Source organism: Ostrinia furnacalis, unplaced genomic scaffold, assembly GCF_004193835.3.
Source record: "Ostrinia furnacalis isolate ACB-3 unplaced genomic scaffold, ASM419383v2 OfSCF1353, whole genome shotgun sequence".
In the NCBI taxonomy this organism is placed as follows: domain Eukaryota; kingdom Metazoa; phylum Arthropoda; class Insecta; order Lepidoptera; family Crambidae; genus Ostrinia; species Ostrinia furnacalis.
In genome coordinates, this window is record NW_021131592.1 from 442,913 (window position 1) to 457,765 (window position 14,853).

General features: G+C 40.4%; 3 protein-coding genes across 8 annotated transcripts in view; 2 read left to right on the forward strand and 1 right to left on the reverse strand.

Annotated features, from left to right (window-relative positions):
- Not3 (CCR4-associated factor Not3) overlaps positions 1-2,161 on the forward strand; it is a 29,046-nt gene extending 26,885 nt beyond the window's left edge. For 5 of the 6 annotated variants that reach the window (XM_028304029.1, XM_028304032.1, XM_028304031.1 and 2 more), the window contains one exon: positions 241-350. In XM_028304029.1, the coding sequence (XP_028159830.1) occupies positions 241-339 (99 nt within the window). In that variant the 3' untranslated portion in view covers positions 340-350. Of the gene's footprint in view, positions 1-240 lie in introns of all 6 variants that reach the window. The other variant, XM_028304028.1, reaches the window with a different exon arrangement.
- An 867-nt stretch (positions 2,162-3,028) lies between these two features.
- pths (probable ATP-dependent RNA helicase DDX47) lies at positions 3,029-11,422 on the reverse strand. Its single transcript, XM_028304040.1, has 8 exons — positions 11,227-11,422; positions 10,758-11,016; positions 8,070-8,236; positions 7,488-7,724; positions 6,343-6,566; positions 5,526-5,658; positions 4,019-4,147; positions 3,029-3,212 (listed from the first exon to the last, which is right to left on the reverse strand). The coding sequence occupies exons 1-8, from the start codon at positions 11,341-11,343 to the stop codon at positions 3,051-3,053; spliced, it is 1,428 nt and encodes a 475-aa protein (XP_028159841.1). The 5' UTR covers positions 11,344-11,422; the 3' UTR covers positions 3,029-3,050.
- A 1,883-nt stretch (positions 11,423-13,305) lies between these two features.
- Positions 13,306-14,821, forward strand: Phf5a (PHD finger protein 5A). Its single transcript, XM_028304050.1, has 3 exons — positions 13,306-13,492; positions 13,578-13,768; positions 14,032-14,821. The coding sequence occupies exons 1-3, from the start codon at positions 13,441-13,443 to the stop codon at positions 14,119-14,121; spliced, it is 333 nt and encodes a 110-aa protein (XP_028159851.1). The 5' UTR covers positions 13,306-13,440; the 3' UTR covers positions 14,122-14,821.
- The last annotated feature ends 32 nt before the right edge of the window (positions 14,822-14,853 follow it).

A 14,853-nucleotide genomic window follows, 5' to 3' on the forward strand; every position in this document is an offset into this window, starting at 1 on the left:
ACAGTTCAGCGTGGGTCATCTATACGTCAATCGATTGGTGGTGTCAACATGTCTATTAGTCCGATTTATGATATGTTCCAGTCAATGAGACTTATTATGACTGAGGTGCTACCCTACTAGAGTTCCAAATGGAACTGTTCGTGTTCAACTTTATTCGTATCTCTCACTGCTTTGTAAACCATCGTTATTATTTAATTTTCATTCTAGAATGATGTCTGACCACTGATTATCTTGTTTCAGGGCACATATATCTACTTTGACTACGAAAAGTGGGGCCAGAGAAAGAAGGAGGGCTTCACGTTCGAGTATAAGTACTTAGAGGACCGCGACTTGAACTGAGCGCGCGGCGCGCCGGGGGCCACGCGCCGCCCGCCCCGGGGGCCACGCCTCGCGGGGTCTCGCGCCCCGGGGGCCACGCCCGCCCGAGCGCGGGGGCCCCGCCGCCGCGACGCTGCCTCCATTCCGTTGTACGACAGTATTTTTGTAACGATGTGAACGATGTCTCTGTGGTGACTCAGTGAACTACCCGGCAGGTGTCCCGACGCGGCCGTCGTCGAGTGAACTTCGCATTTCTGGCAGTTTTTTATATTGTAGAAAACGAGCGTTTTAACGAATCGGCATCGAGAAACGAGCGCGCGAAAGATATCACGCGACGCGATGATCGGTTTCGGCCGTTCGCGGGATTATTATTATTAAAAACAATGTGATATTGATATATAGGCGCCCGGGGCTCGCTCGCCTGCCGCCGGCGCCGGGCCGCTCGGTCGTCGCTCGCGCCACACTTTAATTTTTCCCGATAGGCCTCGTTAGCGCTAGATGTTGTAAGATAATGTAGATAAGCCCGTTATATTTGATGACATCACAGTGGAGCGACGCGACCGGGCCGCCCGCGGCGCGTGACGAGTCTGTGACGAGTCGGACCCGCACGCTCCGCCACGAAAACCGCCCCGATGGGGGGAGGAAGCGATCTATAAAGCTGAGCCAGTGCCTTTCTTATTATTTGTCATATACACGATTGCTGTAGGAGCTGACGCAGTAAATTTGGCAGCTCAAAAACCAACGACTGACGCGTTTTGAACTGGCAAATTTGGACACGTCGCTTCCGTGATGGAATGTAAAGAGTTGACTGTCCGGTGAATGAACGTTTTTATAATACTGTAGATTCGACATCACATGAAGAGGAAGTGGAACCTGATTGGAATTGCGCTTTCTCTCCTCATCCGTTTCGGCGAGTGCGTGGTGTGCGGCCACGACGATGACTCGAATATGGAAGCCGCGTGTCCCGCGGGCAGGCGGGCCGGTCCCTGGACTTTTGTTTTAATCTTGTGTATAGTGAGCAATTTGGAATAGTTCGGAATTAATTTAAGTGCTAACTCACGCGTACAGCTGATGTACCGACAGTTTTTAAAAATGTTACAATAAAATTGTTTACCACATCGTAATAGACTGTATTTATTGAACTGCGTGGCGGTTGTATGTGATTAACTGACGTGTTTGCTATACGATCAACGCCCGTTTTTATATGACGCGATTTTGTATGAAGCTCGTACAGCAGTCGTATTCGTGATTTAGGCCTAAATATAAATACCGTAGGATCTCCAGTGTGATTTCATTAGATGCGCTAAGGCGGCGCGCTCTCTCACTCCGCTCCGTGGAACGTCATCGAGTCGTGTATATTATACATTTAGTGCATTTAAATTGAACAAAAGCTTAAATCGTAGCGTACGTGAATCACTGCCACGCTTCTTGTAATATATTTCGGTGATTAGACTTACGATATTTAAATTGTACTTATTTATTTTGTGATAAATTATTAGCGCCAAGGCAGGGGCGGGTGAGAGAGCAGCCGGACTCGTCGAGAGCAATACAACTTACTGCCAGACAGTACTCGTACAATGGTACGGCAATAAGCGGCCGGGGCCGTGGCCCGACGCGTCGCGTCGTGTCGCGCGGGGTCGCGTCGTGTCGCGCCGCGTCGCGTCGTGTCGCGCCGCGTCGCGTCGTGCGGTAGGTGAGCGGTCGAGCGCGCGATCTCGTTTATTCCGTGCGTTATGTTGATAGTTTTCACTTTTGTAAAAAGTTATCGTGAAAGCAAGTATGTGGTAAATAATAATTTAAAAAATTATCTGTACAGTTCTATTTGTATAGAAATAATAAATAACGATTAAAAAAATTTAAAACATGTTGTGATTTCTTCTTACGCTTAGTTTTAAGTGCGTCGGTTTTGACGCGCCGCGTCGCTGCGGTCGCGGTTCTCGCATTTCTTTTTTCTAATTTATTTTTTTATTAAAAGAAATGACTGTTTACTTTGTAGAATAAATTGTAAGAAAGCATTTAAAAATTTTGTTTATTTGAAAATTTTAATATGGCCCCAATTATTATTACAAATTGATACCTAACAGACTTGTTGTTATCAAATAATGTCAACTGATTAGGATAATTTAATAGCCAATAGGTCTGAGCACCAAAACACTGTTCTCTAAAATTAGAGATTCTTGAACGACAGAAGTGCAATCTATTTTTATTAAAATTGTGCTCGACTATAGATGCGATTCTCAACAACATCTCTCTGCGATTGAACAATTTTATTTAACACCTATTTATTCCACAAGGAATAATCTAACTTCGTGACAACTAATAATAATTACGATCTCCGCCACGAATCTGTCGGTCTCAGAAAATAAGTCAAAAAATAACTTATAAATTCCAGAAGAAATCTGTGTGCTGTGATCACTTTCTTACCATAAATATTATCAAAAGGTTTCTTACTATAGTCTGGTCTGCGAGCACGTAGAATTTTGTCCAATGATCCCAAGCTACCCATCCTTATCGCTCGCGCGTAATTATATTGCTGTCGCGACTGTGCGACGTGCGCCCGCAGTGAGTGTGCGAGCGCGACAGCAACATAATTACGCGCGAACGATAAGGATGGGTAGCTTGGGGTCATTGGACACAGACCGGGCTTTAAATACAGTTGTAACTGGGCTTACAAAAATGGCATCAAGGGGTTAGCAAAATAAAACGGCAATTTATACAAACTAACAAGTATATTAGGTTCGTTTTCGCTTAGCAAACTTGCCCTTCCCTCCCCCGCGCCCGCCTTTGCCCTTGATGCGCCGACGCACGCCTGCCGCCTCCTCCGTGTCGTCATCCGAGTCGGCGCCACGCTTCTTGCCTTTGACGCTCTTTTTGTCTTCTAGCTCTTTCATTTCCTGTGGGAAGGAAAGGGAGGGGTGAGAAATATGTTGAGATAAAACATAGTTTGAGAATAATGTTAGAAGTTTACCATGAGAAAAGAATTGCCTTCATTGGTAAATTTTATTGGAAAGTTCGTCTTTTGGTGCACAATTGCAGTGGTGGGAATACTTTATTACAGAAAATGAGTGAAAAAAAGCGCTTGAAAACGCTAGCACTGAGAAATAAACTATAAAGTCCGGTCGCCGAGCACGTAGAATTTCGTCCAATGACCCCCAAGTTACCAATCCATATCGCTCGCGCGTAATTATATTGCTGTCGCAACTGTAACGACAGCAGTACAATTACGTGCGAGCGATAAGGATGGGTAGCTTGGGGTCATTGGACGAAATTCTACGTGATCGGCGACCACGTTACACGTTTGTTAACTTCAATAGTGACGTGTTCTTATATTTTTTAGCAGTCGCAGCGCTTACCGCGATCGCCATTTTACTTACAAGCGCTTTTTTCCGCGAATCTCACCCAATATTTAATGAGGGCTATCGTTTTTATACTTAACAGTTGGCACCCCTGGCGATTGACAGGACCTTACTCTACAGTGGGGCCATCTTGATGAGTGCAAATGCGATTGTCCTCCTACCACTTTAGCGCTCACAAGTTGGTGCCACTGTCTTCGCTACTAGCAAGTGACAGGACCTTACTCTACAGTGGCGCTAACTGGTGAGGGCTAAAACGATAGCCCTCATTAAAAGTTGGTTTGTTCGTTTGCATTAGATACTGAGATCTTTATTTTACTTGCATCATTAAAACAAGGTATACTTACAATATTGGTGAGGCGTTGTGCTTCCGCCACTCGTTCCTGCAACACCATGACTTCGCTCTCATCAGTCGGGTAAAGCGGCAGCTGCTTGCCGATCAGCTGTTCGATGCGCTGGTATAACTCCACATCATACTAAAATAGAACTTTGGATTAGTAACAGAGTAAATACAAATGAGTAGGTCATCTTCATAGGAACGCACGGGCGCGGTTTGTATGTAAGCGCGCCAACACGTATGCACATACAACCCGTGCTTGGTGCGTTTCTATGAAGATGACCTACTCATTTTTATTTACTCTGTTAGTAACCTAGCACTTAGACGCTTTACACTGGAATAAAGTCGAACCTTAACTTCGAACTCGTATGTTCTTCTGATTAATTTCGTTGCGGCTTCAATGACAGTTTAAAAACCGGGATGAACTTGACCTCCACTGGTTGGGTTTTTATTGGTGGTCATGGTCAAGCTTTAGATTCTGGGTACACAGGAGTTGCAGCGGTGGGAATAGTCCCTTTAGTCAATAAAATCTCAAAAGCAATCGAAATAATCTGGAGATACAACAATATTAGAGAAAAGAAAACCATCTCAGTGTCGAACTCTGAAGACTTAATATACTAGACTGGGTTTTAAAGTCCTTTAGTGGCGACCACGGGCAAAAGCGTAGTGTGGGGCAGGACTCCCACTTGGTGGACCGACGATTTGGTGAAGGTCGGCAGTAAGCACCTGACTGCATATGGACAACCGTTATGGAAATCTTTGGGGGAGGTCTTTGTCCAGCAGTTAACGTCATTTGGCTAATGGTGCGTCCACACTGGGCGAACGGGCTCGCGCGGCAAACTCGACATCCTGCTCACTCAAGAGCAGAGTAAGCAGGATGACCAACAATGTGGACGCACCATAAAACGAATAAACAAAAAAATAACAACTTAAGTACAACCCGGTCGAGTTAACTGCGCACCTGGAAGCCGTGACGTCACATCAACACACCACTGGTATGGACGAGGCGAACGAAAGGTGTGCGGGTATAGATGACCCACGCTGAACTGTCCCGCCAAACTCAATGACAGGGGGGCGCTACCATCGTTCAACTATATGGTTTCCAACATGGCAAAAATCGGAACCAGCGATCCGGTATTGACGGTGGCGCCCCACTGTCAATGTCATCGACAGGACAGTCCAGTATTTTGGAACTATAAGTGACAGGGAGAGTCGCGTTTCAGCGAGGTGCGCAGCTAACTCGATCGGTACCTCTAGCATGAACAACTTTCGTCTTCGAATTGTTTGTGTATTCGACAAAATTCGATACCCAACCTTCGAATTAAACGATAACGTGACAATATTTTGATTCTCAAAATAAGTTTCTCATAATAAGTTCACTTTACGACACGTTCACAAGGGCGCTGTTGTAGTTTTCGTACTAAATCTTTTGATGGCGATTCGAATACGAAAACGATTCAAACTCAAAAGTTTTTCGTGCTAGCCGTACGGGTTTGTTTGTAGCTCTGCAAAAGTACCTGTGAGACAAAAGTGATCGATTTCCCGGCGCGTCCCGCTCGCGCTGTGCGGCCCACGCGATGGATGTAGTCCTTGCTATGCAGTGGGATGTCCAGGTTTATCACCACATCCACGTGAGGGATGTCCAAACCTCTGCGAAGAGAACGCGTTTTGCAAAACTATAGATTATTTCTATACCTTCATCTCGGTTTATTTTTTTACGCTAATCTAGTACTCCTAATCGTTGTCGTTTATTTACCTACTTTATTGAGACAACAAAGCTTTTTTGATGTGCTTTTTTATCTAAGTTTCACGACTATTCCCAACGTCAACTCTGCTTGTCTCAGCAATTTCGAGATCTCAAAATCTACATATCAATGAAACTACTTGAAGCGACAATAGCCGAATGTGTCAGTGTCGGATTCGATTCGTGATCCGAGGAACCCGGGTGTGATTCCGGCCGCTCGACTATTGTGAACCCACTCGTAACACATGCATGTTTAGCTTATCACGAAGGATTAATTATTAAAAAAGTCATGGATCACAGAAATTAAAGGGAGATGTGACAACTGACAAGGGGGCGGGGCCGGTGTCGCAGCAATATGCCCAAAAACAGAACAAATTGCTCGTGACAGCAGCGACGTCATAATGTAAACAGTTTACATTGCTTGCGTAGTACTAAAGATTATTCGAACGTTGAGAACTGATACCGCAGTGAATAATGAGCGCATATTTTGATAACTTTGTGCGTGAGAATTTCTATAGTGTGAGTTTCGAACTCAGCGCATTAGTTGGCATCTCTCTATTAGCTCTAAAAAAAGTAGTCAAAAAACTTACCTGGACGCAACGTCAGTGCATATAAGTATAGACCGCGACTTGTTCTTGAACTTATTAAGCGCTGCAAGCCGCTTGTTCTGCGACATCTGTCCGTGGAGCGGCACCGCGGCCAAGCCCAGCGCTCGCAGAAGCAGCGCCGCGCGCAGTGCGCCCGCACAAGTGGCCACGAACACTATGAACGAGTTGCCCGCCATCTCGTTGAGGATGTGGACTAGGTATACGTCCTGTGGATGAGATTGGCGATAGTGGTAGTCTGCGTCAGCTATATCACCCAAAATACAACTGTAAAGCCCGGTCTGTGAGCACGTAGAATTTTGTCCAATGACCCCAAGCTACCCATCCTTATCGCTCGCGCGTAATTATATTGCTGTGATAAGGATGGGTAGCTTGGGTTATTGGACAAAATTATACGTGCTCGCGGACCAGACTATGTTAGGTAAAGGTCATAATTCGCAAACAACCTCCTCTACATGGGAATTTGCTATTGGCGTGTCTAGTTCCAGTACTTCCAGTCAACCTATAGAAATTACTAAAATTTTTGTAAGTCAAAAGGTAAATTTTAGAAAATTTACAATAATATGTCATACTCAGCTTTCAATAATAGCTCAATTGCTGTGCTGTTAATAAGTCTACCAGTCTGCCACTACTGATAAATGATGTTTCATCATCATCTAATGAAATCATTTTTAGTGGAAACCTTGCACTACAAACAGTGTTGCCAGTCGGGTCTAGTCAGAAATTACCAGAAATATAAATAAAATTTATAAATAAATTACCAGAAATAAAAATATAAATACAGGGGGGGGGGGGTGCGGGGTGCGGAGCGATAATTGTGTAAGGTTGTTCATGCATGGAAAATGAATACAATTGATCATCTAAATTCGAAAAGTGACCAGTCGTATAAAAACGTTTCATGGATTTGCGATTTGCTGAATAACCTGTAAAGTTAATTCTACAATTTCTGAAAAATCACCTAAAAGTAACCTTTTCATTAGTGTAACCTAAAAGTAACCACAGCAGTTCAAAAGTAACCTTCTGGCAACACTGACTACAAAGAAATTATTGCCACTGCTATTATGTCACTCATTAATAATAAATAATGTTTCCAGACAGACTAGTAAATTAAATACTAATGCAAACCTCACCTTATATTTCACAGGAATAAACAGGTAGTACTGCTGCAGTTTGTCCACTGTCTGGTACTTCGTTGATACTTCAACTTTTACAGGGTCTTGCAGAGATGCTCTCTGAAGTTTCTGGACTTTTTTCGTCATAGTGGCAGAGAACAGATATGTTCTCCGCTCACGGGGGATTACTCTGAGGATTTTGTCTACTTCCACTTCGAAGTCCATGTTGAGGATGCGGTCAGCTTCGTCCATTACCTGAAAAATAGTGATTCATTTAGATATAACTAGCTTTTGCTTTTTTTTATTCTGGGTTATAAATAATAATACTGTAAAGTTTCATCAAAATCCGTTCAATAGCTTTTGCGTGAAAGAGTAACAAACATCCAGACATCCCGACATCCAAACTTTTGTATTTATATTTGTAGGATTATTTTAACTTTCAAGGGATGTCACAATATTTTTCAACAACTTGAAAAATATTGTGCAGTGGAATGGGATATTCTGTAGATGATTACTATAATGAGAAGGGATTGTGAGGAAATGTTTCATTAATTAATATTAGAACAGCAGAAGTCACGATTGCAATATTAAAATACGCACCAAGTATTTCAATGCTTTCAAGTTGAATCCTTTGGTGTTCTCCAAGTGATCCACCAATCGGCCAGGAGTGGCGATGATGATGTGTGGTTTCTTGGACAGCATCAGGGCTTGCGCCACCATGTCCATTCCACCCACTATTACTGCACATTTTACACCTATGCTCGCACCTGAAACAGAAAACTTATTTTATGGAAACTAAGCTATTAACCTTAATTATCACACTAAGGATGGCTAGATTATTGATGTGCCGTTCCCGAGAACGCTCTCTCAGCTGAGAATATTCTCGGGAGCGTTCCCGGGAGCGTTCTCCTAAGTGAGAAAGGTTGAGAATCATGTTTATAAAATGGAAATAAACAAACTTTCTTAAGTAAAATAGTATTAAATTAAGTCAACAGATAAGTGTATATTAAACAATACACTCTATTTGCAGTGAAAGGCTATATTCTCAGTGTTCCCGAGAATATTCTCGGGAACTTTCTCGGCAATATTCTTGGCCACTGCAACTTTATTATATTTTATTTCTTTTTGTCGTGAAATGTCGTTTTAATGATATGAAAGATGACAGACATTTCTTTTTACACGTAATTAAATAATGTAACTGTCAATTTTTTCGTTTTTAACACGCTCTTATTAGGTCGTCGTGTATGTAACTAACTATGTAATGGAATCTTAGAATCTGAATTACACGCACTTCTAAGTCTTGTATCATTATGAAACTTGGCAATTATATGTAGATTAGAAATGACAATACAATATTGTGGTACCAGCTGGTCTGATGGTACTGGAAGGTGGCCAAAAGAAGTCCTAAACGAAACGGCAGAATCACATCAAGTTTGGGTTGATTGGATGTCTTTTCGAGATCTTTAAGTGCTAGATAATGTCCAGGGTCCTAATGATGGAGTCAGGAGGTAGCCATAGGAACTCCTAAAAGAAACGGCGGAAACTCATCGAGTTTGGGTTCGTTGGATTTGTCTTTTCGAGCACTTTAATGCTAGATGATGTCCAAGGTCCTGATGATTTTTGACTTTTTAGTGTTGTTAGTAATTAAAAGCGTGTTTTTAGTTTTTTAAACTATTTTTATTTGACATTAAGGGCATATTTCACAATCGTTTAGTAAGGGCCTGTTTCGCCACTTCTGGATAAGTTGTGGATAGCCTGTCTGACGGATCATTTGACACATTTTTATAGAAAATACGTGCTAGCTAGATTGATCCGACACTTAACGAATATATCCCGTACATTAGTCTGCACGAGATTAGAATGGTTCTCAAACAGCTGAAAAAAAACAAGGCACTGTAATCACGTCTGTCTGAGCTTCTGAAAGCAGGCGGAACGCCGGTACTAAAAGCCCTAAACCTTGTTGAAGAATTATAGACCCATTTCGCTTCTGAGCCATGTCTACAAGCAGTTTTCGATAGTCACGCTAGCAGGCTCGACGACTTTCAGCCCCCCGAATAAGCCGGTTTTCGAAAAGGCTTTAGTACCACATACCATAATAAATACGCTACGGCAGATTATACGGAAGATCAAGGAGTATAATCAGCCACTTTGCGTTTGTGAACTATGAGAAAGCCTTCGATTCGATTGAGACATGGGCAGTGCTTCAGTCTCTTCGACTGTGCCAAATTGACTATTGATACATTAAAGTGTTGAAAGGCTTGTACAAACACGCCACAGTGACAATCCGTTTTAAGATCAGGACCCGAAACCTATCCAGTTGCAGCGAGGGGTGAGACAGGGAGACGTCATCACCACCGCCCTGGACGATGTTTTCAAGCTTCTGGGCTGGAGCGGATTCAGCATACATATCAACGGCGAGTACATAACCCAGACAGCAGACGATATCGTAGTCATGGCTGAGATCGTGGAAGATCTAGGCACAATGCTCGATGGTCTCAATAGAGTCTCTCAACAAGTGGGTCTCCAAATGAACATGGACACGATTTAAAAATCATGTCTAAAAACCGTGTTGCACCTACTCCTCTAAAAGTTGGAGACTCTGTACTCGAAGTTGTTGAATATAATGTATACCTGGGGCAAACAGTCCAGTTAGGTAGGTCCAATTTCGAAAAAAAGGTCATTCATCGAATCCAGCTCGGCTGGGCAGCCTTCGGGAAGCTTCACGATATTTTCACGCGGCTTCTCCGTCGCGTCACCTCTCCGCTTTAAATCCACTTTGAATCCGCTTTACTTTGAATCCGCTTGCAATCCGCTAGGGTGGCAAGGGCCTTAAAACTCAAGAGGCACACTGATGTTCAAATACCGTAGCCGAGTCCTAAAGCCGCGGCACGCGTTCGCCACGAAAAGAGTGAGCAAGACTGCAATATCTCACTCACACGTTTTATGCCTTGTTTATAACGACTAGTCTTAACGCCCAGTTAATAAAACATCGAAACATTACAAATAATATCACATATAAACAACAAAATTTAAATTAAAACTAAATGTATTCTGTCGAGAACACTGAGAATATTCCCGGGAGCGTTCTCGGTTCTCGAGAATATGCTCACTGGGAATATTGCCGGGAACGAGAACTTTCTCAGCGGCACATCTCTAGGCTAGATTTTCATTTAGAATTTTATTAGATTAAGTACAAAAGTTTGAAATAAGTAAAAAAGGTCCCGGACATAAGTTGATAAAAATACTGCTTTAATAATGTAACATGCACAAACTTTTAAAACTCCTTACCTAATGCCTCAAACTGTTCAGATATTTGGAATGCCAATTCTCTGGTAGGTGTCAGTATAAGTGCAAAATATCTCTGAGGGTTCTCCAAGAGAGCCTGCAGGATTGGCAGCGCGAAGGCGCCAGTTTTTCCAGACCCAGTCTCTGCAAGACCAATGATATCTTTGCCTTGTAAAGCAACAGGGATCGCCTCTTTCTGGATCTTCGAAGGGTTCTTCCATTTTAACTCTGTACACGCTTCACATAATACATCAACGACGCCCTGCAAAAGAGCAGCATGCATGAGAAATGACCAGACTGATCATAACCTATAAGTGACTTTTTGATATGCTTTAAACTAAAAAAAGCAGCACATTTACAGTGTTTCGTTTATGATGATTATGAAAAATAAAAGTATAAGTAACTAAATCAACTCAGGAAGTAATTAAACAAGCAGAATATTAAAAATAACACGCGGAATAACATTTCTTACCAGATCTTTGAAAGTTACTGTTTCTTCTTCATTAGCGTCTTCCTTGGGCATGTCAGGTTGCTCCTCTTCTGAGTTATTAGATTCATTTTCACTTTCACTCCCACTATTTTCAGTCATTATTAATTGTAAATTATTTCTTTTTAATTTAAAATAAACACCACACGAAAAACATGTGTTGCAGAGTGTCTGTCACTGTCACAAATTAATATTTATCTATGGTCACTGTCAACCCAACCAAATGTCAAACAATAAGGACGTCACAATAAATAACGATTAAATAACTAATATAATTTAATCGTTATTTTTCCACAATATATTTTAAAACTAGTTCTAAACTTAGCCACGTAGTATGTACAAATACTATAAAATACTACACTATACACATCTATCAACTCGGGAAGGGATCGTAACCGTTTCAACTTGAGCGGTTCAGTATTCTTTTTATGAAATTTCATGCCTCGCCTTGGTACAAGCTCGCGAACTGCGCTGCGTGCATGGGTGGTCAACTTTGTCTATCTCTATTAGCAGTTAATCTCAGCAGTTAATATAAAAGGACAATGACCAAAAGTGATCCAAATGTCCACCACCAATGAGACCTACACTGGCTTATAGTCCATAGAGTCCATAGAGATTAACTTTCAGTATGGGACGAAAAAAAATAAGCTGTCAGTAAAAAGTTATGACCGAGAAAAAGCGCGGGAAACGTCAAGCTAGGCGGTTGTCTCAATTTTTGCTTTTGCGATTTTTATAAATTATCTAGTAAATAGAGATCAGTTAAGTAGTGGAGTGTAGTATATTTATGTTTATCTTTCTATTTATTTATTAGTTAGTGATTTTGGCAGTGCTCTGGTAAGTTTTTACCTTTTTCTCTGGTTACATGAACGACCCAGACGAACCTGGGGGCTCTGTCCCCCAGGTTTCGTACAATGTCACTATAGCTAATAATTATTCAGCATTAGATACTGAAAGTTCATGCACGGATGGCTCCGAACATTCTCAAAATAAATCCAAACGTTTAAAACGGGCCTCTGTACCTAAGTATTGTAAACACTGTAATAAAAAGAGGAGACGTCATCATAAAAGCTCTACAGTTCCTTCGCTTGATTCATGTGAATGTCACTCGGAATCTCATTCCGACACGCTAATTCAGCCAAAACAACAACCAAACAATTTCAATGATACTACTGCTAAAAACTCTGTGCCAGTGTCAAACTCACCAAACTCACTTGATGTTGAGTTTGAGAACAATAATTNCTTTATTCTCATGATGAAACAAATATGAAATCTAACATTGAAAACAAAATATTTTAACAAAATATTCGGATGGTGAAAATTTGTGCTTCATGTTAAAATGTCAAATCGACATTTGACGTTTAAATTTAGGTCCTATCTCTGGAAAATCTGTAAGTCATAGACAATATTCATAGATAATAATCTGTAAATTTTATCGATTTTATTTCAAGTATTCAATTATTTCAATTACCAATTACTTTGATAATATTAATTTAAAATAAAATATAAACGAGGTTATAATTCAACAATGTATTTTTTCTTCATTGAATGCAACAACACACTTCACTTTGTGAAGAAGTCTTTGAATTCAGCTATATTATACAGACGAGTGTCACATAAAAAGGCCTTTCGACCATTTTTCGACTGGTTTATAGTATAATTTAAATTATATTTCCTAAACAAATAAAAAAGGGAAAATTAAATTTTCTTTGATTAAGAAGATCCTATTTTGACGATCAGATTACTGATCTCAACATCAATTAGAAGAGGGATTGATCTTAATAATTATACAAACGATCTTTAAAAATCTAATAATCGTCTGTTGCAGTCCGTAAATGACATTTACAGAATTGCGATTAACGAGAGATTTTGTCGCATCACTAGTAGATCAACTGACATAGACTAAAAATTCGTCAATGTCAGTTGGCCATATTTGTTTACATTTAGGGAAATTTCTAAAGAACTAAGGTATACTAGACTAATCGTTAATCGTTATTTGAATACACACATTGCCAGTAAAAAAAAAGATGTGTTTGGTTCGGGCTTGACTTGATGTCTGTCATTGATTGTTGTTACTTTTTCTCTATGGATTGTTGTTGACAGAAAATTTTGAGGTTATTGTGGTGATTATTTATGAATAAGTTATCGCCTGTCGGCGTTATTTTTCAATAAAATCTATACCAAAAAGAAAACCTATTTGCTATGGCCAAGCATCATCCAGATCTTATTTTCTGCCGAAAGCAGCCAGGAGTTGGTAAGTGTTCATTGTATCTATAAACTACACAATTTTATAGCTGTATTTTGGAGCTCTGAAACTGATTTTCATGTGAATTTTCTAGCTATCGGGCGTCTCTGCGAGAAATGTGACGGCAAATGCGTGATTTGCGACTCGTACGTGCGTCCTTGCACGCTGGTGCGTATTTGCGATGAGTGCAACTACGGCTCTTACCAAGGGCGATGCGTGATCTGCGGAGGCCCTGGAGTCTCAGACGCTTACTATTGTAAGGAGTGCACTATACAAGAGAAAGACGTAAGTTGAACACCGTTTATCACTTGAGTTGTTGGTGATAATCATCATCCAATTTGTAGAATATTGCAATAATAACCATGCTAACTTTTCATGTATAATTTGAACTAGTTCCCGGAACTCTGTTTGTAAAGAGACAGTTTCGAGTTGTGAAAATAATGTAGGCTACCTTTTGTTGCATTAATAGGAATTTTAAGGATGTGGAATTGATGATGTGAGAGTGTATTGAATATTAAATATTTATTAATTCTTTTTGTTGTTTACAGAGAGATGGCTGTCCGAAGATTGTGAACCTGGGGAGTTCAAAAACAGATCTGTTCTACGAAAGAAAGAAATATGGGTTTAGAAGGCACTAGCAGTAAAGTTACTCTAGACGTCATCCGTATTTGCCAACTATCATACGTGCCAGCGATATGAGTTTCTTAAGTGTTAATTAAGTGTTACTATTCAGTGTTTTCAACAATAGCTATATACAAAATATGTATTAATATTTTCCGTTTTAAAGTGGCATAAATACATTTTCCAAGTATGCATCTTCACCGATTAGATTAAGATAAAATCGCATCAGCACTGTTATGATGGTTCAGCAATTATTTTGACGGTTTAGGGTATGTGTGAGAGATATGGACGTTAATGTGATATGTTTAATTACATTTTTTGTTTAGCTAAGACAATTAGAATAACCTAACCCATAGTGGGTTAGGTTATTCTAATTGTCTTTTCTTTGACTTTTCTCTGTAATATTTATACCAGATATAATGTCATGTTATATTGATGTATCAATCCCAAACAATCTATATCAAGTTGTATTAACACCTTAACAAGCATTTAGCAGAAATATTTTGATTTTCATTAGCATTATTTGTGTTGGTCTGCAGATTCCAATGCTTTTGCTTTTGGTTTAGTTCAGTCATTGTACGGTTAGATACGGTTTCACAGCATCTGCTGTGTTGTTTTATATACATCTCAATCTGTAATGTAATATTTGTGGTTTTTATACTCTGTATTACCTAATTAGTTATAAATAAACTGAATAAATAAGCTGTAACATTTAAATGTTTGGTTAAATTGAATTTACTTCATAAAAT